Below are 25580 nucleotides of genomic sequence, written 5' to 3'. Positions count from 1 at the left end.
AGTCCTCATAAACCAAAATGTTGCTAACCCTCTTGTTAAATCCTTTTATTGTGGTTTGTAACATTATCTGTTTGTAGGACACACATGAAATCCACCTAAAAAAAAGCTTTGTCACACCCTAGTATTTTGAGTTTCTGTGTTTTCCTTTGCTTGCCTTTCCCTGTTTCCTATGCTTTGTTAGTGGTTGTTTTCTGCATTCCCTGATTTATCCAGTAATTTCCCGCAATGTCTCAGCTTCCTGCACTCCCCAGCTGTCTCTCATCTACACACCTCTCTAACATTCCAGTAATCAAGTTTCCCAAGTATAAATGCTACTTAGTTTCTCAGTCAGGGTTAGATCCTCTGTTATTGTTGTTGTCGTCCTCACCAGCATGTTTATTTGGTTACCTGAGTTCAGTTACCATTAAAATCATCTCTCATCATGCACCTCATGATTAACTTACAAACCTTAATTTTATCTGAGGCTGACACAATAAACTGCTAATTTGTCAATGTCATTAAAATAGAACACATAGGTGTATTGCAAAATAAATTCATATAATTCAAATAATTTCAGTAATTTAGGTAAAAACTGAAACTTATATATAAGTTGATTAGAATACCCTTTGTCATCATGCTAGCTCAATAAAATTTTAAAAGTTTATATATCCCACCAACTATTACAGACAGTGATATATTTCAAGTCTTTATTTCAGTTAATTCAGATTAATATGGATTACAGCTTTTAAAAAAAACATAAATTCAGTTTCTCATTTAGTATATGAGCCTGAGCATGCCGGTACCGGTATGAGCAGAGCCACGGCCATTTTTCACTGTCTGTTAAAGTAGATAAAACATGGTCTTTTTTTTCCATGTATTTAAGTAATGTAGTTTCAGGCAGAAATTGCTCTAAAACCCATTTGGTCTTAACAGGTGAAGACCAATGAAATTTCAATACAGAAATATTTCACACAATCATGGAGATGAAGGTTGACAGTCGCCTTCCACGAAGCTAAGACACATAAGGGTATTTTCTAAAGAAGTTGGCTGTATCAAAGCATATTAATGAAAAGCTGAGTCAAAAGAAAAAGAGTAGTAGAAAAAGGACTGAACAGTTGCTTAGTTTGGTAAAGACATCTTTCAAGATGAAAGTTTTGCATTTCCTTTGGAAATCAAGGGGTCACAGTCTGGAGGAAGAGTGGAGTGTCCAAGTTCTTAGAGGTCCAGTGTAAAGTTTCCACAGTCAGTGATAATTTGGGGAGTCATGTCATCTGCTGCTGTTGGTCCATTTTGTTTTGTTTTGTTGAATTACGTGCAGCTGTCTACCAGGAAATCTTAGAGTACTTCAAGCTTCCCTCTGCTGACAATTTTTATGAAGATGCTGAGTTTATTTCCCGGGAGGAAAATGCAGACAAACTGAAGGTTGCTATAAAAGCAACATAGGTTTCTTTAACACCTGAGCCGAGCCTCCATGCCAAACCACACTTATTCAGGCAAAAGTATGACCATGTATTGAGTGCATGTACCATAAATAGGTTCCCTTTTTAATTTGTTACCTGATTTTGGATCCTCTGGTTTTTGTTAGCTGTAAGCCATTATCTTCAAATTATCCTATCTTCACCTGAAATATACTGTACATCTGTTTATCTTCGCTCTTCGCAAAGTGCTACATTTCCAGACCACAATGAAAATTTCAAGTGAATACTTTTAATGTGAAAGCAATGATGGTAAACTGACTAGATCTAAGTGCTGAGGGGAATGCCCTCCCATGGCAGTGATATGAACACAACAGGCTTCAAACAGTTTAGAGAAGAAAAAACTGTTCTCCTGATCAGAGCCATGGCTCTTGCATTCATCTGTTTTCTGCTCTTTCTTGCAGGTAAGCTAAGGCAATTTTTGTTTTAGTAGACTCATGTAATTGTCAATAATGCAAACCATATTTTACTTTTCTTTATTCTGTAAAAGGGAGACTTTTATCAGGTATGTACTTGTGGCACTGTGTTTTAAATGATATTGCTTCTTTTAAAATGTTACTGTTGTTTTTTTACGTCTTAGAACGACACATTTTCACAGCCACAGCCAAAGGCATGTTTAGCTCATGGAAAGAAATTCGTTCAGTCTGTGTGAATTGTGGTGTTGAACCTTGATAAAATTTGCTCCAGTGCAACTGGATACTCTGCTTTTTGCAATTTACCATAGCACATTGGATGATTTTGTAACTTATTTTCCAGCCAGTTGAAGCCACATTACAAGAATTCATTACTTAATTTTGGAATTTTCGAAATCTTATTTGAGTTACATGGAGGGATTTATTTCTTTATTTACCTGGTTTAACTCATTGCACCAATAATGTTCCCATTCTATATCCGGTTTTAGAATATGCCATATCTTGCTAAAGTATTTCCTTCCCCTTGAATTTTTGGCATTTTCAAAATCACAATCAGAATAGCTTTCATCATATTTGTCTGCATGATGAAATTGCAGAGGCTGACACTGAATGGTGCTTAAGTGAAAATAGCAGTAATATAAACTAAGAACAGAAATTTAAATAGAATTGGAGGAACACTAATATTATAAATGTAACTAGTAAAATAAGATATTAATATGTTTATAAAAATAGGAATATACACAAGACAAACTGTATATACAGGAAAACAATGAGTGCATATTTGTTAACTGAAGGAAACAGTGGTTATTGCAAAGAAGTACTGGATATTGCACAAAAAAATATTTCACCTAAAAACCAGATTGCACAGAATGCTGTGGTATTGCAAATGTAGCATAGATGTAGAATACAGGATTTTGCCCTGATGTTTAGTGATGCAGGGATGAGTTCAAAGCTCTGACAGCCCACGGATAAAAGCTGTTAGTAAGTCTATTAGTCCTGCTTTTTGTAGACCAGAACTGCCTACCTAATGGTAGCAGGTTGAACAGATAGTGATAGGGAGGAATCTGCACAGATCTTTTGTGCTTTGCTCAGACAGCAGCAGTTGGAAATGTCAACCAGGGAGGGCAGAAGGCAACCTATGACCTTCTCACTGGTCCTGGTTACTCTCTGCAGCGCCTTCATGTCTGCAGCCGAGCAGGCAGCAAACCACCCGCTGGAACCAAACATCAGTACTGACTCAGCGGTGGACCGGTAATAGTACACCAGCAGCTTTTACTCCAGGCGGTTCCTCCACAGCACCTGCAGAAAGTGGATTCTCTTCTGGGCCCTTTTGACCAGTGCTGATGTGTTTGTTGAGCAATTCAGATCTACTGACATGTGTAACCCCAGGAACTTGAGGGAAGCCAGTCTCTCGACCTGCGCCCCATGACATCTAAGGAAGAGCATGATCTCCTCTCTGCTTCCTGAAGTCAATGACCATCTCCTTTGTCTTGGTGGTGCTCAACAATGGGTTGCTCTTTTTGCACCACTCTGCCAACTCCTGTATTTCCTCCCTGTAGGCTGCCTCGTCACCTCCCGTAATCAGGCCGACAACGGTGGTGTTGTCGGTAAACTTAAAGGTAGAGTTCAAGAGATGAATGGGAGAACAGTCGTAGCTGTAGAGAGTGTTAGGGGGGGAGTGGGGGGGGGGGGGGGGGGGGGGGGGGGGGGGCTTAGCACACAGCCCTGGGGTGAACTAATACTGAGCGTCAGGGTGGAGGAGCAGAGCTGACCCACCTTGATGACCTGTGGATGGTTGTTCAGAAAGTCCTTAATCAAGGAGCAGATGAGAGGTGAAGGGTCCAGGTTGGAAAACTTCCCCATCAGGATCTGAAGGATGAAGGTGTTGAATGCTGAGCTTTAATCAACAAACAACAGCCTGATATAGCCTCCCAGGAGCTCCAGGTGATTCAGGGCAGTGTGAAGAGCAGTGCTGATGGACACAGCAGTGGTGATGACACATGGGCCGATATGTCTTGTTAGGAAAACTGGTGTCGGTCAAAGTCCCTTGGGACGGTGGCCTTCGGGTGTTGCAGAGCAAGCCTTCCAAAACACCTTATGACTACAGACATCAGTGTCACTGGTCTGTAGTCAGAGAGGCTTGACACGATTGTTTTTTTTTGGCACCAGGATGATGGTTGCTGCTTTCAGGCAGGATGTGACCTCAGTCAGGAACAGAGAGATGTTGAAGATTATTCAAATTGGATAAAAAGTTTTTCTATCTAAGGAAACCCAGCAGATTGCATCCAGTCAGAGACTTACAGCATTCCCTCCTCCCGGATGAGCATGTAGAGACAGTGGACAGTCACTGGCGTTGACTTTGCAGCAATCCCTCATACTGAGCATGCATGTAGCGACAGCGGAGAGGAAAAACTTCCTTTTAACAGGAAGAAACCTCCAGCAGAACCAGGCTCAGTATGAGCAGCCATCTGCCACGACCGACTGGGTGTTTGAGAGAACAGAGCAGAGACACAAAGAGAACAAAGAAGCACTGATCCAGGAGTACTTTCTATGGGAATGAAAAGTAAATGTTAATGGATGTAGCTCTTTTAGTCATTTCACCTAGAAAGAAAGAACAGATAAACTCTGACCCAGTTTTCAAGGTTAGAGTCTGAAAGAGAGCACATAGAGTTTGTTACAGTTAAGCTCAGTCAATCGCCATGTCTAGGAGAGAGAAAGGGTTAAACACTAAAAGACAGGGCTATGCAGATCATTGGTAGAGGGTGAGCATTAAGTTGTTGCCAGCAGAATCTCGGACGATTCCCCTCTCCAGAAAGGTGTCACAGGTAGACACAGAGCCAGTCCAGGTGTAGCTTCTAGGAAGAGAATAGAGAGAACAAGGTTAAAAGCTGAAATAACAGCAAATAATGCAAAATTGGAGAGTAGTGTGAGAATGTAGCGAAGAGGGTGAAAGTGGTCGTTATGTCCTCCAGCAGCCTAAGCCTATAGCAACATAACTACAAAGATAGTTTCAGTACAGATTATATAGTTAAATGGCGCTTATTTACAACAATGTAATCTCAAGGAACCCCACAAAGGGTCCCACTGATGGTCCTTGTTATACTAAAAACCACAAGGATTGGGATACCTCTTTCTGTCAGACTGATCACAACCATCTGAATAGAGAAGGGGTCACACAGGTAGCAGAAATGGAGGGTGTGTTTGCACCTCAAACATAACTGAGCCGGTTTAGGCTAAACCTGACTCCCCCTTACTCCAACCAACGGGGAGGGAGGAAGGCGCCCTCCCTGATAAACTAAGCCACTCTAACTATAAGCTTTATCAAAAAGAAAAGTTTTAAGCCTAGCCTAAAAAGTAGACAGGGTGTCTGCCTCACGGACTAAAGCTGGGAGCTGGTTCCACAGGAGAGGAGCCTGATAACTAAAAGATTTGCCTCCCATTTTATTTCTAGAGACTCTAGGAACCACCAGTATACCTGCAGTCTGAGAGCGAAGTGCCCTGTTAGGAACATATGGAACCATCAGATCTCTGATGTATGATGGAGCTAGATCATTAAGGGCTATATTTGTGAGGAGGAGATTTTTAAATTCTATTCTGGATTTAACAGGGAGCCAATGAAGGGAAGCTAAAATAGGAGGAATATGATCTCTCTTTTTAATTTTCATCAGAACTCTTGCTGCAGCATTTTGAATCAGCTGAAGGCTTTTAACTGCATTTTGTGGACATCCTGATAGTAACGAATTACAATAGTACAGCCTTGAAGTAACAAATGCATGGACTAGTTTTTCAGCGTCACTCCTGGATAGGATATTTCTAATTTTGGCAATGTTCCGGAGGTGAAAGAAGGAAATCCTAGAAACCTGTTTAATATAGGATTTAAATGACATGTCCTGGTCAAAAATAACACCAAGGTTTTTTACTTTATTACTGGAGGTCAATTTAATGCCATCTAGGTTAAGTGATTGACTAAGCAGTTTCTTTTTTAAAGACTCCGGTCCAAAGACGACAACTTCTGTCTTGTCTGAATTTAGAAACAGAAAATTTAAAGTCATCCAAGTTTTTATGTCTTCAAGACATGCTTGTAGTCTATCTAACTGATTGGGTTCATCAGGATTCATGGATAAGTAAAGCTGAGTGTCATCAGCGTAACAGTGAAAATTTATTCTATGCTGCATGATAATTTGACCTATTGGAAGCATATATATAGTAAAGAGAATTGGCCCAAGTACTGAACCCTGTGGTACTCCACAATTAACCCTGGAGTTTAAAGATGATTTATCATTTATATGAACAAACTGGAATCTGTCAGACAGATAAGATTTAAACCAGCCTAGCGCTGTTCCCCTGACCCCTACTGCATATTCCAGCCTTTTTAAGAGAATATTATGGTCGACTGTATCAAATGCAGCACTGAGATCTAACACAACCAGTACAGACACAAGTCCATTATCTGAGGCCATAAGAATATCATCAGTGACTTTCAGCAGAGCTGTTTCAGTGCTATGATGAGCTAGGAAGCCTGACTGAAACTCTTCAAACAGGTCATTGCTGTGTAAATGCTCACACATTTGATTAGCAACTATTTTCTCAAGAATCTTAGATAAGAATGGAAGATTGGATATAGGTCTGTAATTTTTCAAGTCATCTCGATCAAGCGAAGGTTTCTTAAGTAAAGGTTTAATTACAGCTAACTTAAAAGCCTGTGGTACATATCCCTTTACTAGATAGATTAATCTTATCTAAAATGGGGCTGGTAATCAGAGGGAACACTTCCTTAAATAATTTGGTTGGGATTGGGTCTAACATACAAGTTGAAGGTTTAGATGAAGCCAATATTTCTGACAACTCAGGAAGCCCCACATGATCAAAACAGTCCAAACACAAATCAGGTTCCGCAGCCACTTCCAATGTTGTCTCACTTGCTGAGGATGAAGCAATCATCCTCGGGAGTATGTCAAAGATTTTCTTTTTAATAGAATCAATTTTATTTAAGAAAAATCCCATAAAGTCATGACTACTGAGAGCTAAGGGAATGGATGGCTCAACAGAGCTATGACTCTGTGTAAGTTTAGCAACTGTACTAAAGAGAAACCTAGGATTATTCTTGTTCTCTTCTATTAATGATGAGAAATAAGCTGTTCTAGCTTGGCGAAGTGTCTTTTTATACAACAGTAGGCTATTTTTCCAGATTAAGTAGGAATCCTCTAGGTGTGTAGAGCGCCATTTTCTCTCCAATTTTCTAACATTGTGCTTTAAAGTACGCAGCTCTGAATTAAACCAAGGAGCTAGCCTCCTATGAATAATTACCTTCTTTTTCAAGGGGGCTGCATTGTCTAATGCATCACGCAATGATGAATAAACACTATGAACAAAAGAATCAATTTTGAAGGGGCAGAAACAGAATAATTGCCCTCCATTGTGCTTTTCAGTGATAATGAGGAAATTAAAAGTGGAACAGATTCTTTAAAGGTTGTTACAGCATCGCCTGATCATGATCTACTATAATGAAATTTTCTTTCAGGTGTGGAGTACTCGGTTAAATTAAACTCAAAGGTTATTAAAAAATGGTCAGACAGGACAGGGTTATGAGAAAATATTGTTATGCCTTAACACTCAATGCCATATGTCAGCACAAGGTCGAGAGAGAGGAGGTGAGTAGGTTTGTTAATGTTTTGAGCAAAGCCAATTGAGTCTAAGACAGCATTAAATGCTATATTTAGGCTATCACTTTCAGCGTCAACATGAATGTTAAAATCCCCCACTATAATAACTTTATCTGTATTTAACACTAAATCAGATAAAAGGTCTGAAAACTGATCTAAAAATTGAGAGTAAGGGCCTGGTGGACGGTACAAAACAACAAACAAGTGGTTTTAGTGCTTTGCAATTTGGATGAGGAAAACTAAGGATTAAATATTCAAAAGAGTTGTAGCTATTGATTGGTCTGGGACTAATCAATCAATCCGACTGAAAGATGGTTGCTACTCCTCCTCCTCGCCCAGTATTTTGAGGAATGTGAAAATTTAAATAATTAGTAGGAGTTGACTCATTTATAGTAACATAATCCTCTTGCTGCAGCCAGGTTTCTGTAAGGCAAAATAAATCAATCTGATTGTCACAAATCAGGTCAGTAACAAGCAATTTCTTTGAAGAGAGAGATCTTATGTTCAGTAAGCCACATTTAATTGTTTTATTTTTCTTTTCGGTCTGAGTTGTGTTTATTTTTATGAGATTTTCCTGATTTCCTCCTTTTAGATTATTTTTTTACCTATTCAATTTTGGCCGTGGGCGAGACACTGTCTTAATAGGGTAATGGGTGGGTAGCAGTACAGAAGCTGCAAAGAGGAGTGTTAACCTACGACCCTGCTTCCTGGTCTGAACCCTGGGTTGTCAAAGTTTTGGAGAACTAATAAATTCGGCCAGATTCCTAGAAAGAAGAGCTGCTCCGTCCAAAGTGGGATGGATGCCGTCTCTCCGGATCAGACCAGGTTTTCCCCAAAATGTTCGCCAGTTATCAATGTAACCCAGATTGTTTTCTGGACACCACCTAGACATCCAGCGGTTGAATGACAGCATGAAGCTAAACATGTCGTCACTGGTCAGATCAGGGAGGGGACCAGAGAAAATGACGGAGTCCGACATTGTTTTGGCAAACTTACACACCGAAGCAACACTAACTTTGGTGACCTCCAATTGACGTAACCGGGTGTCATTACCGCCAGCGTGAATAACAATCTAACTGCATTTACGCTTATCCTTAGCCAGCAGTTTCAGGTAGGATTTGATGTCGCCCGTTCTGGCCCCTGGCAGACATTTGACTATGGTCGCTGGTGTCTCTAGTGCCACGTTTCTGACTATGGAGCTGCCAATTACCAGAGCTGGCTTCTCAGTGGGTGTGTCGCTGAGTGGGGAAAATCTGTTAGAAACGCAGACTGGTTAGTGGTGACCTGTGGGCTGGGATCTAGGACTATGCTTTCTACGTAGTCACCCAGCCGGCCTGAGGCCCCGGCTGCGCGGGCTCTGCTGGAGGACTGCTACGGGGAGCTACCCTCGGTGGCCTCCAATTCCGACACCCTTGCCTCCAAAGCTACAAAAATGCTACATTTATTACACGTACCATTATCACTAAAGGAGGCAGAGGAGTAACTGAACATCTGACACAGAGAGCAGGAGAGAGGAGGAGACTCAGCGAGAGAAACAGCAGAATGGGTAGCCATGGTGGAGCTAAAGCTAAGCTAGCGACCCCTTACCACTACTAGAAAAACCGTGTAAAACACGGAGAGTTCCCAAATGTTAAAAGTAGCAACAGAAAGTAAGTGTTTTAAAGTGCTTATGTATTAGAACAAGTAAGAGATATCACAGTAGAGAGAAATCAGATCAAATGAGAGAGCTTCACACACCAAACAATCCACCAACAGCAAAAACAGGAAGTGACGTTACCCAGAGCAACAGAGCATCCATGTCCTCAGATCCAGCCAGATCCAACATCCCAGCCTATCTAGCTTAAGAGGGAGAGGGCTGAAGGATTATCATTGGGACTCCGGGGGTGTTGAAGGTCCGGTTTCCTCAAACTGGGCAAATAATTGATATTGTTCCTCAGCTAGTGAGACATCTGTGACTGCTGCTGGCAGGTTGCTTCTGTAGTTAGTCAGGGATTGATTCCTTGCCACACTGCATCAAGCTTTAAAATATTTGACATACTATATATGTAGTTTAGGTGTGGGTATATGAATATGCATTCATAAAAATACACAAGACAAAAATTATGTTCTCTGCTGTCAGGTGGAATAACCTTTAGTGTGGAGTTACAAGATAATCTTGACAAGCAGTGGACATCCAGTCAGAGCTACGCAAATTCGCCAGGTATGAAATGTCTATCTACTGGTTTTAAAAGTTTTCTCTGAAATGCCATCATCATCTTCATCAACATATTACAACTAGTTTTACTGCAACATTCTTTGCATCTGTTTTATTTCTTTATGAAAGCAAAATTTTGGTTAATTTGCTACAACCTCCAGTCAACATAAAAAGGGGTTGCAACCCTGGTAACCTTCCACTTCCCAATATCTGATCACAGATTAATAAATTCCTGCACCACTTAATCATAAACAAGTGAGATATGAAATGTCTAATAACATAATTTTGTATTCATTTCCATGACAGATGGGAATACCACAAGTTATAAGCTATCAGATGATTACAACCAGACAACCAACCAGACTTCTGCCAAAATTGATAAGAAGAAATACATATATCTGATCACTTAATTGTAAATACTGAATGAGATATTACTAGATAACTGTGTTTTCAAAGCATTTTTGTCCTTACTAACAGAAGCCCATAAATCAGTCTTTATGACAGGAAGAATATTGTGTTGGTGGCTCACATTTTCAAAAACTGCAATAACTTAACAAACAATCCCCATATTATTATGATGAACAATAGCAAACAAACAGGTGCTGATTTCTTTGAAATATGGACTAAGACTAAATCTACTAGTCTAAGAAGCAGTTTTGTCCCACAGTGACACAATGTTAGTAAAATACTGAATTATTTTCCTACAATCTGATTAGAACCAAAGATTGGAAGCCTTCTTTGCATTGCCCTCATCTCTGTAGGTTAATCTGTGATTTTGAATGCTTTGTGTTTACTTTCACTGATACTACCTCATTTAGTCGTTTATTCAAAGCCATGATTTAGACCTATAGATCTTGTTGAAACAGCACAGAATTGAATCTAAAGTGTCGGTAAACATTCAAGCTGTATGGGATTTGCATTGACAACCAGATGCTTCTTTGATATAAGGGATAAGGTTTAGTTTGTCTCCACAATAGAAAAACTTCAATTTTCAGGCAAAATCTGAGCATAATATGATTTCAGTGCTCTTGAAATGTGTCTAGAATTGCATCAACACAGGTGAAATATCATACAATGCATTTTTTAAATGTTAAGTGGATAATCCTAACTATGATCTTAAATGGAACAACTTTATCTTTATTTTAAAACTCCCCTTTGATTTCTTTATTTTATGTATTTGACCAACAGCCATGACTAACCAAACGTTGGTATAATACAATTTTTCCTTGAACAAAAACTCTTGTCTTTGCTTGTAAAATTCAGGGCAGAACAAGACTGAGCTTTCTGTTTTTGCAGAAGATATCTGCAGTTACTGGGACGTTCTACAGCACCTGAACCTGACCAAGAGCAATGACATGTATACCATGACCAGACCTGTTAAAAATTCTAAAAGTGTGACTCAAGTTCACATTGACATGAGGATCTATATTATTCTAGATTTGGTAAGTTGATCTCATTTTGATTTTAAATGGTCATGGTTTTATTTTTATTTGAGCTCTTTTAGTTTGTTAAACTCAGACTATTTGGTTTAGATCTATTTGTCTTATTACTATATATCATAATTGTAAGGTGGTATTTTTGTTTTGCTGTATTTTTCTGCTGCATTTGTTTTTTGTGTATTTTGGAGTTTGCACCATTCATGTGCTTGCAGCGCATTTCACCATTTGTGGCACGTTTAGCCGTTTGCTGCCTGTTTGCACCTGTCGGCCGCCGTACCTAATAGTGGTTTTGGTGTGTACACGTTTAAGAATGTAATATCAGACCTGGTATGGAAAATCTAAACTTTTCTTTCCTTGTAATATCCTGCAAAAGATTTATTACACCATATCTAACCACCAGAAAGATTTCCATACATCTTGTTTCTCTTTATGTAGAGAGAAGCTGACCAAACCTTCATATCATATGTTTGGCTGTTCATGGTGAGTTTTCTCTGGAAAGTGTAACATTTATAAGAGAACAGATGAAAAAATAACTAAGACTTGATTGGAAATTTAGAATTTTTCTTTCCATCACTGACTCCATTTTGCTTTTTCTTCTTAAGGACTGGAACAATGAATACATTGAATGGAATGAAAATGACTTTTGTGGAATTGATGAAGTAGAAGTTCCCCGTGAAGCTTTATGGATGCCTGACATCACTATTGAAGAAATGTAAATCTGACTATTTAGTGTTTAAAACATTTTATAGTAAGGCATCATAAACTGTGACAAAGCAGTATGTTCTCACCAGCCATAGAACAAAAATGAAATAAATAAATCCTCAGTCCTCAAAGCTTTAAAACTTCACATTTCAAACATTGTTTTTCTTTTCCATTATAAATTTCAGCAACCACATAATGTATGATCAGGCCAGTTAAGGTGGATAGGAGTAGGGCAAATTGTCTTTATCAACTGTTTGAAATTTAACTCCATAACTGTCCTGAATGTTTTTAATTATATTCATGTTGTTGGTGTAGATTCTGAGTCATCCAGGTCATGGTAGTCAAAAAAACTGAATCAAAAGCTGGTCCTCTTGTAATTCTTGAAGACATTTCAGGCTCTTCCAGAGGCCTTCTCCTGTTCTGTGTTCGTGGTAGGGAGTAGCCATGTTTTTAAGCTCCTGGGTTCGATTCACATGCAAATCTGTGCTGCTCATCCTTCGCATGTTGTTGGCATTCTTTGTCCTCTTAGGCCTTATGGCCCTTTCCAGAACCAGCTCTCAATCACTTTGGTGGAAAAGAGGGATCTATGGTCTTTCCATAATTCTCCTAATGAAAACCAAGGATTAGCCTAAAATAGACCATTGAGAGAATTTCATAATTTGCTTTTGATTTAGTTTTTTCTAGTACATTCATGCTCTATTTTACTTCAATTTAAACTTCATTGTTAAACTTCAGCATGACACAAATCTAATTTACATTAAAATGTGTAAAGGTCAACTTATTGTATCATATGAAAAAGTTGATTGAATAAATAGTTTGATATGTTTGAATAGGTAGGGAGATTGTGTTGACATGTTTAATATGCTTTGACTGCTGATGTGCCCTAAAGTTCCCTTTGTGGGACAATGAAGAACTGAACTTATCTTGAAGTGTAATAATAGAGCTAAGACCTTTTTTTTCACTTACAGGACAGAAAAGGATAAAGCCCCACCAAGCCCTTTTCTCTCAGTTTTTAATGATGGTTGGGTGAGTTACAGGGATGACAAGATAGTGATGAGCACCTGCAAGATGCACATTTTTTATTTCCCCTTTGACATTCAGAGATGCAATCTCTCCTTTAAGTCTATCTTGTACACTGGTAAGCCTTGTTTGCGTATGCTTTGAAAATTACTGACAATTCTTTACTGGATTATAATCTGGCCCATTAACCACTCTGCATGTTGTTCTGTAGCAACTAGTTTTCCAAATGGGTGCTGTTGAAATTTAACAGTGTATTCTTATATTCTTTATTACTGAATCAATCCACTGTTGTTTATTTTTTCTATCTCAGATGGACAATTAAGCATTCACCATTATAGCAACAGTACAGAACTCTCAAAAATGCCTTTGGATATGACCTTGAAGCAGTACGAGTGGAAACTTCTACATATCACAGCCATAAATACTACTGGGGATTATTTTGACAACAATCAAACTGTCATTGTCTACACTGTAAGTATTGTGACAGACAGGTCACAAAAGGAAACGTTTTCTATTTTACTTACTCTGTGATTAGCCAAGGCATGCTGTATTTTCTGCATACCAGACTGAATGATGATTCGAGAGCAGTCAGCTTGTGTATCCCTGCAAAGACAGAAATCAGATTCTTCAGTTAGCAAAAAACTCTGTTGAGGTACTGCTGATGCAAATTCTTCTTTTTCTGCTGTTGTTAGGTTCACAAAAAGATCCTCAATGGAGGATATTACCATAGATACTGAGAACAGGCATATGGAACTGAAAAGCCGTGCACATTTCATACTGAATGTGTGCAATGTGCAAATTAACATGAGCTCAGTGACAAAAGGTGCACACTTGCCTGTGTTTGCTGCATAGATATGCCCTCATCCAAATGCAGTTACATGTACATTTACTTTAAGTGCTTAAAAATAAAGCTCAGAAGAAAATGTTCTGTTTTTGAGTAGGGATAGTTGAAAGTCTGATTTTAGCTACATACCTGGTAACTAAATGTGAGTCATTTTTATAGCAATCATAAAGAAGAAAGGAATTTTAACTGGGTCACACACCTTTTTACAGATAACCATGGAGAGGAAGTCTGCACTTTATATTGTCAACTTTCTGCTGCCTGTCCTCTTCTTCTTGTGCCTGGACTTTGCCTCCCTCCTGATGTCCAACAGTGGGGACAAGATTAGTTTCAAGATCACGGTGCTACTTGCCGTAACAGTGATGCAGCTTATTCTCAATGAGATTTTACCTTTTACCTCAAGCAGGATTCCACTTATAGGTAAAAAGATTTCAGGGGTTATGTGTTTTAACATTTTGTACACATGCACATGCGTTCAACCCCCCTAAGTGAATAATTTGTAGAACCAACTATTGCTGCAATTACAGCTGCTAGTCTTGGCAAAACATTCACCCAGTCTTAGGTCAACTTAAATCAGATTGGAAGGAGAGCATCTGTGAACATAAATTTTTACTAGTTCTAGATTTTGGCAAGGTCATTTCACCACATTAATTTGCTTTGATCTAAAATATTGCTTTGAAGCTATGGCTGTATGTTTAGCTTCATTGTTCTGCTGGAAGTTGAACCTCCTCCCCAGTTGTTTCAACCTCTAATAAGTTTCTTTCCGGATTGCCCTGTGCCCTCTATCTTTCTATCAGCTCTGACCAGCTTTTCTCTCCCTACTGATGAAAAGCATCACACAGCATGAAACTGCCCACACCACATCCAGTGTTGGTTTCCCGGCAAACATAGCAATTTGCTTACAGGCCAAAAAGTTCAATTTTGGTCTCATCTAAACAGAGCACCTTTCTTCACATGGTGGCTTATGAGACTTTTTATAGCTTTTCTCAACAGTGAGCTTCTTCCGCATGTTTCTTTCTGATGACATGACTGATAGCTACGTTTTATTTAGGCATTACAGTGAAAAGGGATTTATAATCACTACACACAAACCTTTTCAGATTCAGGAAACTGTATAACGTTTCTTCTCAAATATGTTCCCTTTTGTGTAGGTCTGTCAAATAAAATCACAGCAAAACACAAATATGTTTATAAACTTGTCATAATGGGGTTTCCTTAGACCCTGAGATACAGAACCACGAGGACAAAGACAATGTTTTAACAGTTTATTTAGAAACACGGATAAAGGTTGGACTGGAACCAGGACTGGAGCGGACGAAGGCGGGGTCTCTCTGAAGGAGAAAGACAGAAGCTGGTAAACACTCTGGGTAGAAATGGAGACAATGTGAATGTCTTCTTTAGATGCTGACTTATAGGGGTTGGGTTCTTGGCAAGTCCGGGGGGAAATAAGTCCTTCTCCATTGTGGCTTGAGGCTGACAGGCTGTGAACAGTTTTCGGAGGATGAAGTGCTTAGTTTCTTCTCTTCTAGAAAACTCCACTATGGTTGGAGAGTTTTAAAGTTCGAGGGTGGACAGGCAGGTTGATGGGTGGCTCTCAGGTGGCTCCTGAGTAGCTGGGCTTGGAGTTTGAAGCAGAGAGGAGGCTCAGGGCTGAGGTGTCGAGGCTGGAGTTCCCAAACTCCTCTGAACATGACACGAGTGAAAACGGAGCCCAGAAAGGTTCCATGACTTCCTTCAGCGAAGCGTGATTTGCAAGACAGGGGGTGAAAAACAAGGAGATCAGAGAAACTGCTTCAATGCAGGACTGCAGAGAAGCAGAGGTCTAGCTGTTACCATGACAAGTGAGAAAACGAGCAGATGCCTCCCTCTGGTTTTCCACTCCATAAGTAGCCCAGCTGATTGCTCTCAGATGAGCAACACCTGTGCAGCAGCACCTGCCAGTCACACCCTGCACAGAAAGAACACAGAACACAAAAAACACTGCCTCCAAACAGCCTGCACACAAACCACCGTCGATATGACAAAACTACAAAATGAAAAAAAATTTCAAAGAATATTAAAATGTTTTGCCAAGCTCTGCACATGCTTATTTTCCCACTGGTTTGCCTATTTAGTTGTCCAAAGTGAGCCAATTAAAGGCCCACCGTCATTTAATGAAGCATAACCAATGATGGCATTTCATTCAGGGTCGTGAAAACATTTGTATGAAAACATTTACAGCATCAGTTTCCCATACAGATGTTGGCAGGTCTTGCATTGTGTTGCTCCTAGTGAGTTGAAATTTTCTGCAGTGTTTTACTTCCTAAACTACTTTGCCATTGTGAATTTAACATTTTAACCATCACACTCGAAATTGAAGGAGAAAGGTCCACTTAAAAATGAGAGATTTAAATTCAACCTGCATTTGATCTAGAATGGACCATACAAATTAACACTATGACATTAACACAATAATATGCTTTCTGCTCCTCTTAGTGATTTACTGCATTGGGATTTTTGCTATGATGTTGCTCAGCCTCTTGGAGTCCATTTTGGTGAATTATGTGATTGAATTGGACTCATCATCAAAGGAAGACACGGCAGAGAATGATAGCAAGCTGAGTAAGAACCAAGATTTTTATAAAAATACCATGAATTTTCACTGCTATCTAACAGATTAGATTAAAATCATGCAGACAGCTCAATCTGATTTTAATTTCTCATAATTTGTGTTGAAACACTTCTTTTTAAATTGATTTTAAAAACATACTGCATATTGATCCATTAGGCAGTTGCATTCACCTAAGTCTTCCAATTTCTTCTAGAAATTAAAAATGCCTCTCCCATTGCCTCCGCTTACAATGAGATGACCGATCAAACACCATCTACATACAATGAGGTTAGTGTAATATTTTCATGGGTTGATTTGGTTTAAAAGCATGTTGGGGTTCTGATAATAGGATGGTGAGATGTTACTACTCTAACAGAAATAAGATGCAGAAGTTATAAAGAAGGAAGTTGAAAAAAACAAATCATATGTATGGCTTAATGGTTTCTATTCAAGCAAATATCTCAAATGTACTTCAGTAAAATATATACTGTGTAAAACCAACCTGTGGATTATGACCTTTTTTTCATCAGATGTTTTTCACTTTAGCTGACCAGCTAAATGTCTTTAGTTTGTCAAATTCAACCAAAATGTTGACATACAATCCTGTTTAAATGAAAATCATCTGCGGTTGTGTTGGACTCTTACATGAGCGGTTAACAAGGGTTTATCAAGATTAACCATTTATTTTCCTTTCAATTCAAATAATTTTGAATTGATAATAGCAAGGTTCGACAACGAATAGTTTTCTGTCAACTACTGCGAATGTGAAACTGAATTTTTTTCTTTGAATTAATAAATGTGTGAGATGCTTTGAATGTGAAGAACAGCTTTCAGCTGTTTTTTTTATAGAAAAAGAAAATACTTCTAAAGCAATCACACATCTATAAAACTCTCCACGATCGCATTAGGAGAACTCTGCCAAGCCAATCTTAAACTCCCTATATATTATTGGCGGTATGCTCTCACAAAACTCTCCTGCTGCCTGAAGATTGGTTCTTGGTTGGCTGCTGCCCTTATGTGGGTCCGTTTTACAGAAGAATGTTATGAGCCAGAACCTCAGAACAGAGCTTACATCCGAGCAAGACCAATCAGAGTCGCCAGTGCCTGGCTAGTGTCTGGAACTGCAGTTATGATTAATTTGCATCATACACCACATTAATTTGTGTATTTGGGGTAATGATCTGCTAGACTTCATTTTGTCTTTCACCTCTCAGATTTTGTGTTTAAGCAACAGATGTTCACATGCCTAAATCAAGTCTCAAGACTTTCATATCAATTCAAGTCAATTCTCTAATGATGGAAATAAACATTTTTGTCATCTATTCTGCCTATAAAATTGCATGGCTAGCTTAGACATTTCAATTCTTTACTGGTTGTTCTTAGACCTAATTTTAACACATTAACAATTTACTCTTAGCCTTGTTTTATTTGATTTTACATACAAAAACGTATTATGAGCCAGTTCAAATAATTTTTAAAATTGATGAGTCTCAAGTCAAGAGAAACTTGAGTCCAAGTGTAAAACTCCAGTCACCACATCTGGTTTAAGCCTTCACTGATGTTTTTGTGCGTGCTCTGTTTGCATTGACAACCAGTTTCTGAATCTAAAGAATAAAACCTCTGGGCATCCATACTAGAGCCAAAGCAGAACAGGAACACGGTCCTATCTTTAAGTGATCTCTGTAGCAGAAAGAAGCAGTGCGGTCCTTTTTGTCCAGATGTGTCTCTAAGGGTGTATTCACACCGGGAAAGTCCTTTGGTCCGCTTGTTTGGTCCGGACCAGGGTTTTCTTGAATGTATTCCGGACCAAGGAGGGAAACGACCTCTGGTCAGTTTAAAGCGGACCAAAAGTGGGAAGTGTGAATACAACCTAAGCCAAAGAGACAGTCGAGGAGGGAGTGATGTATTCTTATCAGTAAGATAAAGCCTTTCCTGTAAGCAACAGGCACGTCTCAGACAACAAAAGAGCCACTTCTCCAGAAGAGATTTCTAGGAATGCTGTCAGAATTCTTTGTGGATTTTAACATTGAAAGTATATCTGTTTCCTTTCCTAATTTCTCATTTTAAAATTTCCTCCATAGAAAGGGTGTATGCATATCACAAATGCCTGTTGATCCCTATTTAACAGGCATCCTCACCCCACCAAAATTTCAAGATGGCGCCAGTGTGTGTGGTTCGCTGTCTGTCTCGGCCTCTGTTGTGTTTGTTTGTGTTGTTGCTGCTGTTTTTTAGTGTTAAATTGATGTATAGTCACCAAACCCTACTGGAACTTCGACACCTAGTCAATAACTTTACAAATGATATTCATACCGCACTTAGGGCCAATCACAAACAAAGGCCATGATACAAAAACCTTTTAAAACACTTTTTTCTTGCGTCTTGATCCTTCCAGTGTAACATTGCTGTCAGTGAGATCATCTGCTGAACGCGCACAAAGATCATGGCAAATACGAACATTAATGATCAAGCGCGCACAGCCTGTGAACTGTAATCGCACATCATGCAAAAGACCCTCTATGCTTCAACGTTGATAATATAATTAAGAAATAAAGACATTATAAGGCAGATTAAATCCTTCATTTGCAAACTAGATGCTAAAGTCACTTCTTAGTAGGTGAAAAATCATCATTTTAAGGCAGCTTTTCCATGTGGGGACAAAGACAGTGTCTTCTTTAACATTGTCACTATACTAAACACATTGCATTATTGACAGTAACATTGTGTCATTGCAGGGCCATCAGAGCTGGATCAGTTTGATTATGCTTTTTAAATGTGAACATATGCCAGGGGTGGGTTTTGTTTATGTAGTAAAAAATTATTTTGTGTCACCAAAAAACAATTTGAACAATCAAACACGTCGGAAATAGTTAAAATATTGGCAAAAGAAATAAAATGAATTCAGTAAATTCATTGGAAAATAATTTATTCTTATGTACATAAATGTTTGATATAAATTCTTTGCAGGACAGTTATGACGTTATGTTTTAAAATTAGCAAAGCTATATTATATCGATTGCCAACTCCTACAACTAACTATTTTTATGCTGCTAATATTACGTTCAGGCTTAAATATTGTGGCTGTTTATCCTTAACTGAACTCTTCAAACATAGACTCTCAAAAAAACAAAAAAACCTGTTGAGTCTCTGAAAATAATTAAAAGATCAAAGGAGGCAAACCTGTAATAAATTAATTAACAGACATGTTTGTCTGTTATATTGATAATATTAATTGGCAATTTGTTGTGATTTACGTTGAGCAAGATAGGAGAAATAAGTGTAACAGTCCAGAAAGCAAGGACCGAACGGAACAGAAGGAAAAAATCAGCAACTGGATCAATCCCTGCATATTTCCAGCAACACAGCAGAGCATTTGTTTGCTTTTCCTCTTGTTCCAGCCAGTAGCCACCAGCCAGTAGCACATGCAGTTTCCTCATTTAAATCGGACGGTCTTCTCAAACTTTGAGATCTTGCCCCTTCAACATGCTCAAAAACTCAAGATTTTGATAACTTTATATAACTTTAGATTCATACTTCTACGACAAAGTAAGGTGAATGAGGAGGCTGTTTTGAAAAATTTGGGGGGGGGTTGGTGAGCCATTCATATTGCGACTTTGCGAAACCCTTCAGATATGTAAATATTAGGCACGACTGACGCCTCCGCCAAATTTGTTTGAGTTTTTAAATGTTAAAGCTTCCAAAAAGGCAATTCATAACTTTTATTTCATTAATGAGATTATTTTTGTCGATTATAAAATAGTGTTGTGTAGCTTAAATGACAAATCATTTGTCTAGTAGTAATTCATGTTAGTCCCAATGCTATTTTATTTAATCAGTTTGTGGTATGCACTAATTGAGAAGCTATTATTTTGTTGATAAGACATCAGACTGATTGAGTTTTGATAACAACTAAGTGTCATGATCCACGGGTGTTTGTGCTTCAGTTTTGTTTGTTTTCTGATCATTTCTGGGTTTATTGTTGTTAGTAATGTCTTGCCATACTTGATTTATTCCCTGTTATTTATTATTGTCATTCGGGTCTTTCCATATTATTTTATTCCATGTGTTAAAATTTCTTTTTTGCTTGTGTTTTGTTCTCTGTACATTTTTGTTTATTCTCATATGATGGTGTTAGGCTTTTCCTTTTTTTAAGTTCAACTCCCTGTGTTATCTGTGTTAATTAGTCTCCTTCCCACAGGCTCCCTGTTTGCTCTGCTCCACAGCTGTTCAACATTTTCTACTGATTATGCTCATCTTGTCCATATGTCATTCTTGCCCTTCTCTCAGTATTTAAGTTTCCCTGCTTGTTCTTTCTGTTTTATCCAGCCCAATTCTATGTTCTGTTCCTCTTGTTACTGCAAGTTTTTATTCTTTATTATTAAATTGCACCATGTTGCTCCCAAACGCCTGTCTGCATTTTGTTCTTGTTTCAATCTCACAAAACATGACACTAAGACTGATTTGTGGATATTAAAATTTATAATTTTAAAGACCTGATATTTGCAACAATAAGGAAATTGTGAAATTCTGGAACCTAACCATCATGTTCTAATAGCCTGAAGATTTTTTTTTTCTCCTCCGTTTGCTTGTTGAGGTTCCAGTTCCCCTCTACCACCCTGAATATGAACATTAATTTGAAGAATAAGTTATGAAACGATAAACCAATCTAAATATTAACTTTTAGCAAATCTGTATTGATTTCAGTAGAAGACCCATTTTAACTACCTATGATAACACACTGCTAAATCAAAGTTCACCTATTTAATAATGTGTATAAAATTGCAAACATTTGTGGATAGTAATGCAATTACTGAAAGTACCAAAAACATTTTTTTCAATACATGGATACTACTCCAACCAATTTTCTTTCATTAGGCAATACCTCAACTTGTCAAAAAAACAAGCTTCACAGAAATATGTTTTTTATATTAAATTGTGTTCTTAACCCAAATTTCTTAACATTTTGATTAGAGGCAATCCAGAAAATACTTTCTTCTGATGAAACAGGAAAAACAACGCAATGGCCCATTATCTGGTTTATAACTTATGACTCTGACTCTTGCAGGGCAGCAGCAGTCAACTGACTGAGTTATTCCTGGCAGTGGAAAAAGTCTCAGACGAGCTTGGAGAGATGAAAAAAACGTTCCTTGACAAAAAGTCAGAAGAGAAGAAGTCTGGTTACTGGACCGACATTGCCAAAAAAATAGATAAGATTTTTTCCATTGTGTATGTCCTAGGAGCCTTAGTGTTTTTATCTGTCATCTTCTTAAAGTGGGTAAGCCAAACTAACAGTAAAAATGTTAAATAGTTACCAAGTTTCTATTGATCAAGATCTGAGAAAACAACATATCCATGTGATGTAGCTGGTGGTTCACTTGGACTTAAAAATTAATTACAAGTCAAATAAGTCATCAGATACAATTATTATTAGTAACATAAAACAAAACCACACCAAAAGGTTTAATGGGCAAAAAGAAAAATTGTATTCTTGCCACATAATATGGTGAATCGAAACATTTATGTGGGTTAGTGCCTGAAGAAATGAAGACTCTGGAAAAAAAAAACAACAAATTAGAAGTATGGTGATCCAATGATACATCCCAGTGTTGAATATTTCATGTGTATTAGAATGGAGAGGGAAATTTGCAGGTAAACATTACAGTTTGCTACTTTATAAAAACAGAGTAAGGCAGATTTTGCCTTCAAGGTAGCCAATCTAATTATTTTTTCTTTCCTACTTAATAATTGCATATTGACTGTTGGTGGAAACCTTTACATTCTGAACAGAATCTTAGAGTGCACCCAAGACTTCATAAAATGAATAGCTATATCATAAAATGCATTGACTTACAACAACATTCATGCTTCTAAAACCTTCTCACCTTTTCTGACATTACCGCCACATTTCTTTTTTATGTGAAAGCAAAAATGTGAAAAGTGTGGCATTTATTCAGCTTTCCATGTGTAGCTGTTGCATTCATACAAGATAAATGGAGTTAAATACAAGACAATTCTGGAAGATAACCTGTTTAAGATTGGTAAAGATTTGAAACCTTGGATGGAAGTTGATCCTCCTGCATGACAACTAGGGCTCAAAATCGGCAGGTCAGGCTTTTTAAAGATCGGTGATCACCTAAAAAACTGCAATCGGTGGCAACCTAAAGATAACCACTGAAAACATACAGCAAGAACTACTGTGGGATGTTTTAGAAGGTGGACACACTAAAAGGTGATAGGAGTGTAAATACTTTTTTTTTTCCAAATTCATATTATACATTTTTGGTATTGATTATTGTCCTATTCATAACAGAGTCCTGCTGTCTGCATCAAACGTTGAATATATTACTATTGTAGTTGCATGTTGTGCAGGTTTATATGTAACATATACCTCAACAGATACCCAAATATGTTTGCATTAGCTATATGAAAAGGATATATATTCATCAGATAATAAAATAAAACTCACATACACATTATATACATTTTACATATTGTACAGCAGTATTGTCCAAAGTATTGGTGCTTTACTTTAAAGGTTTAAACTATGTGGAACTGGTCACTGCATAAAACTAATAAAAGGTACATCTTGTGTGTTGTTTTTTGTTTTATTATTTTAAGATGTAATTTTACTGTCAAAATCTGCCATGCTGCTTCTATGGAGCAATTTAGCTCCATATGCTTCCTCACTCTTTCCTGCCATTTGGTCCACCAACAACAACCTCACCAACCATGACAGAAGAAACCAGTCATCAGGAACAAGCAGGACAATATTTAGTGGACTAGAACTTTTAATCCTGGTAAAAAGTTACTGCGCAGCGGTGGCCCAGTCAGACACGCCCTGGGAGCATCTGGCAGTGGAGTGCTACTTCGTCCAGCTGCAGGAATTACTTCATCTCCTTCCCCCTCTGGGTTGTGAAGAGTTTCAAGAGGAAGCAGAGGGGCACTTTTGAGCATCATGGGCAGAGGTTCTTCAAAGAGCCACCTCCATCAGCCACCTCTTCCACCACCACCTGTTTCAACATCTTCCACAGTTTTCACTCCAGATTTACCAGTTTTTATTTATTAAATGTATTCATCTGCCATGCTGCTCCCTCGCTCTTTCTTGGACTTTGGTCCAACAACAACCTCACCTACCATGACATTACCTTAATATTTAAGACCAATTATCCTTAAAAAAAATAAATTATATATATATATATATGTGTGTGTGTGTGTGTGTGTGTGAATAAGTAAGTATGAGTACTAGTTAAAAAATTATTTAATTATCAATGAATAAAGGTTAATTTTCTTGTGCTAATTTAGAATTCTAAATAAGCTGAAATAAGTCATTTAACTAAAAAAGTTAAACATTGAACCCAGGCCTGGGAGGAGTTCGGTGAGACCATGGAGAAGGACTACCAGTTGACCTCGAAGCAATTCTGGCAAACCTCAGGAGGGGGAAGCAGTGCTTCGCCAACACTGTTTAGAGTGGGGGTGGGAGGCTGCTGACCTCGACTGGGGACATTATCGGGCAGTGGGAAGAGTACTTCGAGGATCTCCTCAATCCTGCCATCACGCATTCCCTGGTGGAAACAGAGGCTGGGGACTCGGGGTCGAACTCTTTCATCACCCAGGCTGAAGTCACCGAGGTGGTTAAAAAGCTCTGCGGTGGCAGGGCTTCGGGGATGGATGATGTCAGGTTCAAACAACCTAAAATACTTATAACATCACAAAAAGAAGAGAAAGACAAAGAATTAGTTAGTTTACTTGCTGCGAGGAGAACGGACAGAGATGTGCTTTCAGTTACAAATCTCCTACCACTTTGAAAACCATCTGTCCGCACCTCTCTTTTTATTATCTTTGGGGGCTCCCTAGTTACAATAAACATTTCTCTCTAAGGATGGGAAAAACAGCTGCAACATATACAGGTCATAAACACCATTATCTTCTAACAACACACTTCCACAGTCTCCCCCATCTTAGTGTGTCTTCTGTTCAGCATCTGTGACTGCTTCCTTCTCAGCTCCACCTTTGATTCTTGCCTGCAGACAAACTCTTTACAAACATCTTTACTCACACGTAAGGTTATAAAGATCAAATTGTAAAGTTAATAGAAAAGGAAAAAATATAAGTTAAATCTATATACAATTATTCCAACATTTCCCCCCTGTTAATCTTATATTTGGTCATATTCTCATATCACTTAAACAGCCACTTCTATTGGATTTTTAACTGTGTTGTGGAATTTTCTTATCAAAGTGGATAGAAGTTGACTTATAGAGTCTGTGTTTTATGGCCAAGACCCTTCTCGGGTTCAGAGGTGACAAAGTTATCTAGGAACAACCATCTGTCCTTCCCGAGATATCACCCTAAAGCATGAGTTTTAACTATTAAACTACTGATAATGGCTTCACAGCTTCCTCCTCTAACACAGATGTTCTGAGGAGTGAGGTAACCTAAAGGTCATACACTTTGGAACACTTAATAAAAGAATTTCCATCACAACTGTAAGATCATTTTCAGCTAACAACATGTCCGAAGCAATTCTATTCTGGAATGCCATCAGGGAAGTTGAAGCCAATTGGTCATGGACAGCTTCAAACCCGCTTTGTGTCCAATTTCTTAGTTTTTTAACAGCGTAGTGAATATAGTTGATCCTGTCTACGTTTTTGTTCATTGTACACCACCAACAGACACTTGATTCAAATCTTGCGGCTACTTGATCAGTTAATTTATTTTCATCTATAGCATCTATGTACGTAGAGTCTCCCTCAGTCTGCCAAGCTACTGCTCTGCACTTTCTATTACACCAATCATGTGGGTTTACACTAGATCATCTACTGACATAGGATATACTAAAACTGGTAACAATAAAGTGACTAGAGCACAGAGTCCCGTTACATTTGAAGGTAATCGATCAAACTACCTGTTGTCACCACACCGCCACAAAATGTCTCTTTTAGAGACTGGTTTAAAATACTTTGTTACTTTTACAGTTGTAGTACACCATACTGCAGTGAGATTTCCCAATTTATTGCCTCTCTCTGTCATATTTATACATGTGTAGTTTCCAGTGGTGACCCGTTTATGGAATACTGGTTTGTTCTTATCTGCTGTAGTTACAGGAAAAACAGAATCCCAGTGCTGACACATTTCCTTAAAATTAGTTTGATTCATCACTTCCATCACACAGGGTTGTGGTATCACAGCTGGAATTACTTGTAACAAAGGCCTGGGACCCATACACACAACACAATCTCTTTCAGTCATTAGTTAAGTACCAATTAT

The 25580-nt window shown here is 38.3% G+C and overlaps 1 protein-coding gene and 1 long non-coding RNA gene across 2 annotated transcripts; one reads left to right on the top strand and one right to left on the bottom strand.

Annotated features, from left to right (window-relative positions):
- Positions 1-727: 727 nt before the first annotated feature.
- Positions 728-22902, top strand: LOC124874755 (5-hydroxytryptamine receptor 3A-like). Its single transcript, XM_047376262.1, has 11 exons — positions 728-1858; positions 9650-9730; positions 11021-11166; positions 11599-11643; positions 11766-11875; positions 12834-13003; positions 13196-13356; positions 13939-14146; positions 16202-16327; positions 16531-16604; positions 21379-22902. The coding sequence occupies exons 1-11, from the start codon at positions 1738-1740 to the stop codon at positions 21619-21621; spliced, it is 1485 nt and encodes a 494-aa protein (XP_047232218.1). The 5' UTR covers positions 728-1737; the 3' UTR covers positions 21622-22902.
- Positions 11889-13534, bottom strand: LOC124874757. Its single transcript, XR_007039881.1, has 2 exons — positions 13410-13534; positions 11889-12493 (listed from the first exon to the last, which is right to left on the bottom strand). It is a non-coding gene; the product is annotated as an uncharacterized LOC124874757 (long non-coding RNA).
- Positions 22903-25580: the final 2678 nt, after the last annotated feature.

Source organism: Girardinichthys multiradiatus, chromosome 10 (assembly GCF_021462225.1).
Source record: "Girardinichthys multiradiatus isolate DD_20200921_A chromosome 10, DD_fGirMul_XY1, whole genome shotgun sequence".
Classification (NCBI taxonomy): Eukaryota; Metazoa; Chordata; class Actinopteri; order Cyprinodontiformes; family Goodeidae; genus Girardinichthys; species Girardinichthys multiradiatus.
This window is presented reverse-complemented; position numbering and strand designations above follow the sequence as displayed.

Coding starts and splice junctions, on each gene's coding strand:
- LOC124874755 (XM_047376262.1), top strand. CDS start 1,738: ATGCCCTCCCATGGCAGTGATATGAACACAACAGGCTTCAAACAGTTT. Junction 9,731..11,020: donor GAGCTACGCAAATTCGCCAG/GTATGAAATGTC, acceptor CTGTTTTTGCAG/AAGATATCTGCAGTTACTGG. Junction 13,004..13,195: donor TAAGTCTATCTTGTACACTG/GTAAGCCTTGTT, acceptor TTTCTATCTCAG/ATGGACAATTAAGCATTCAC.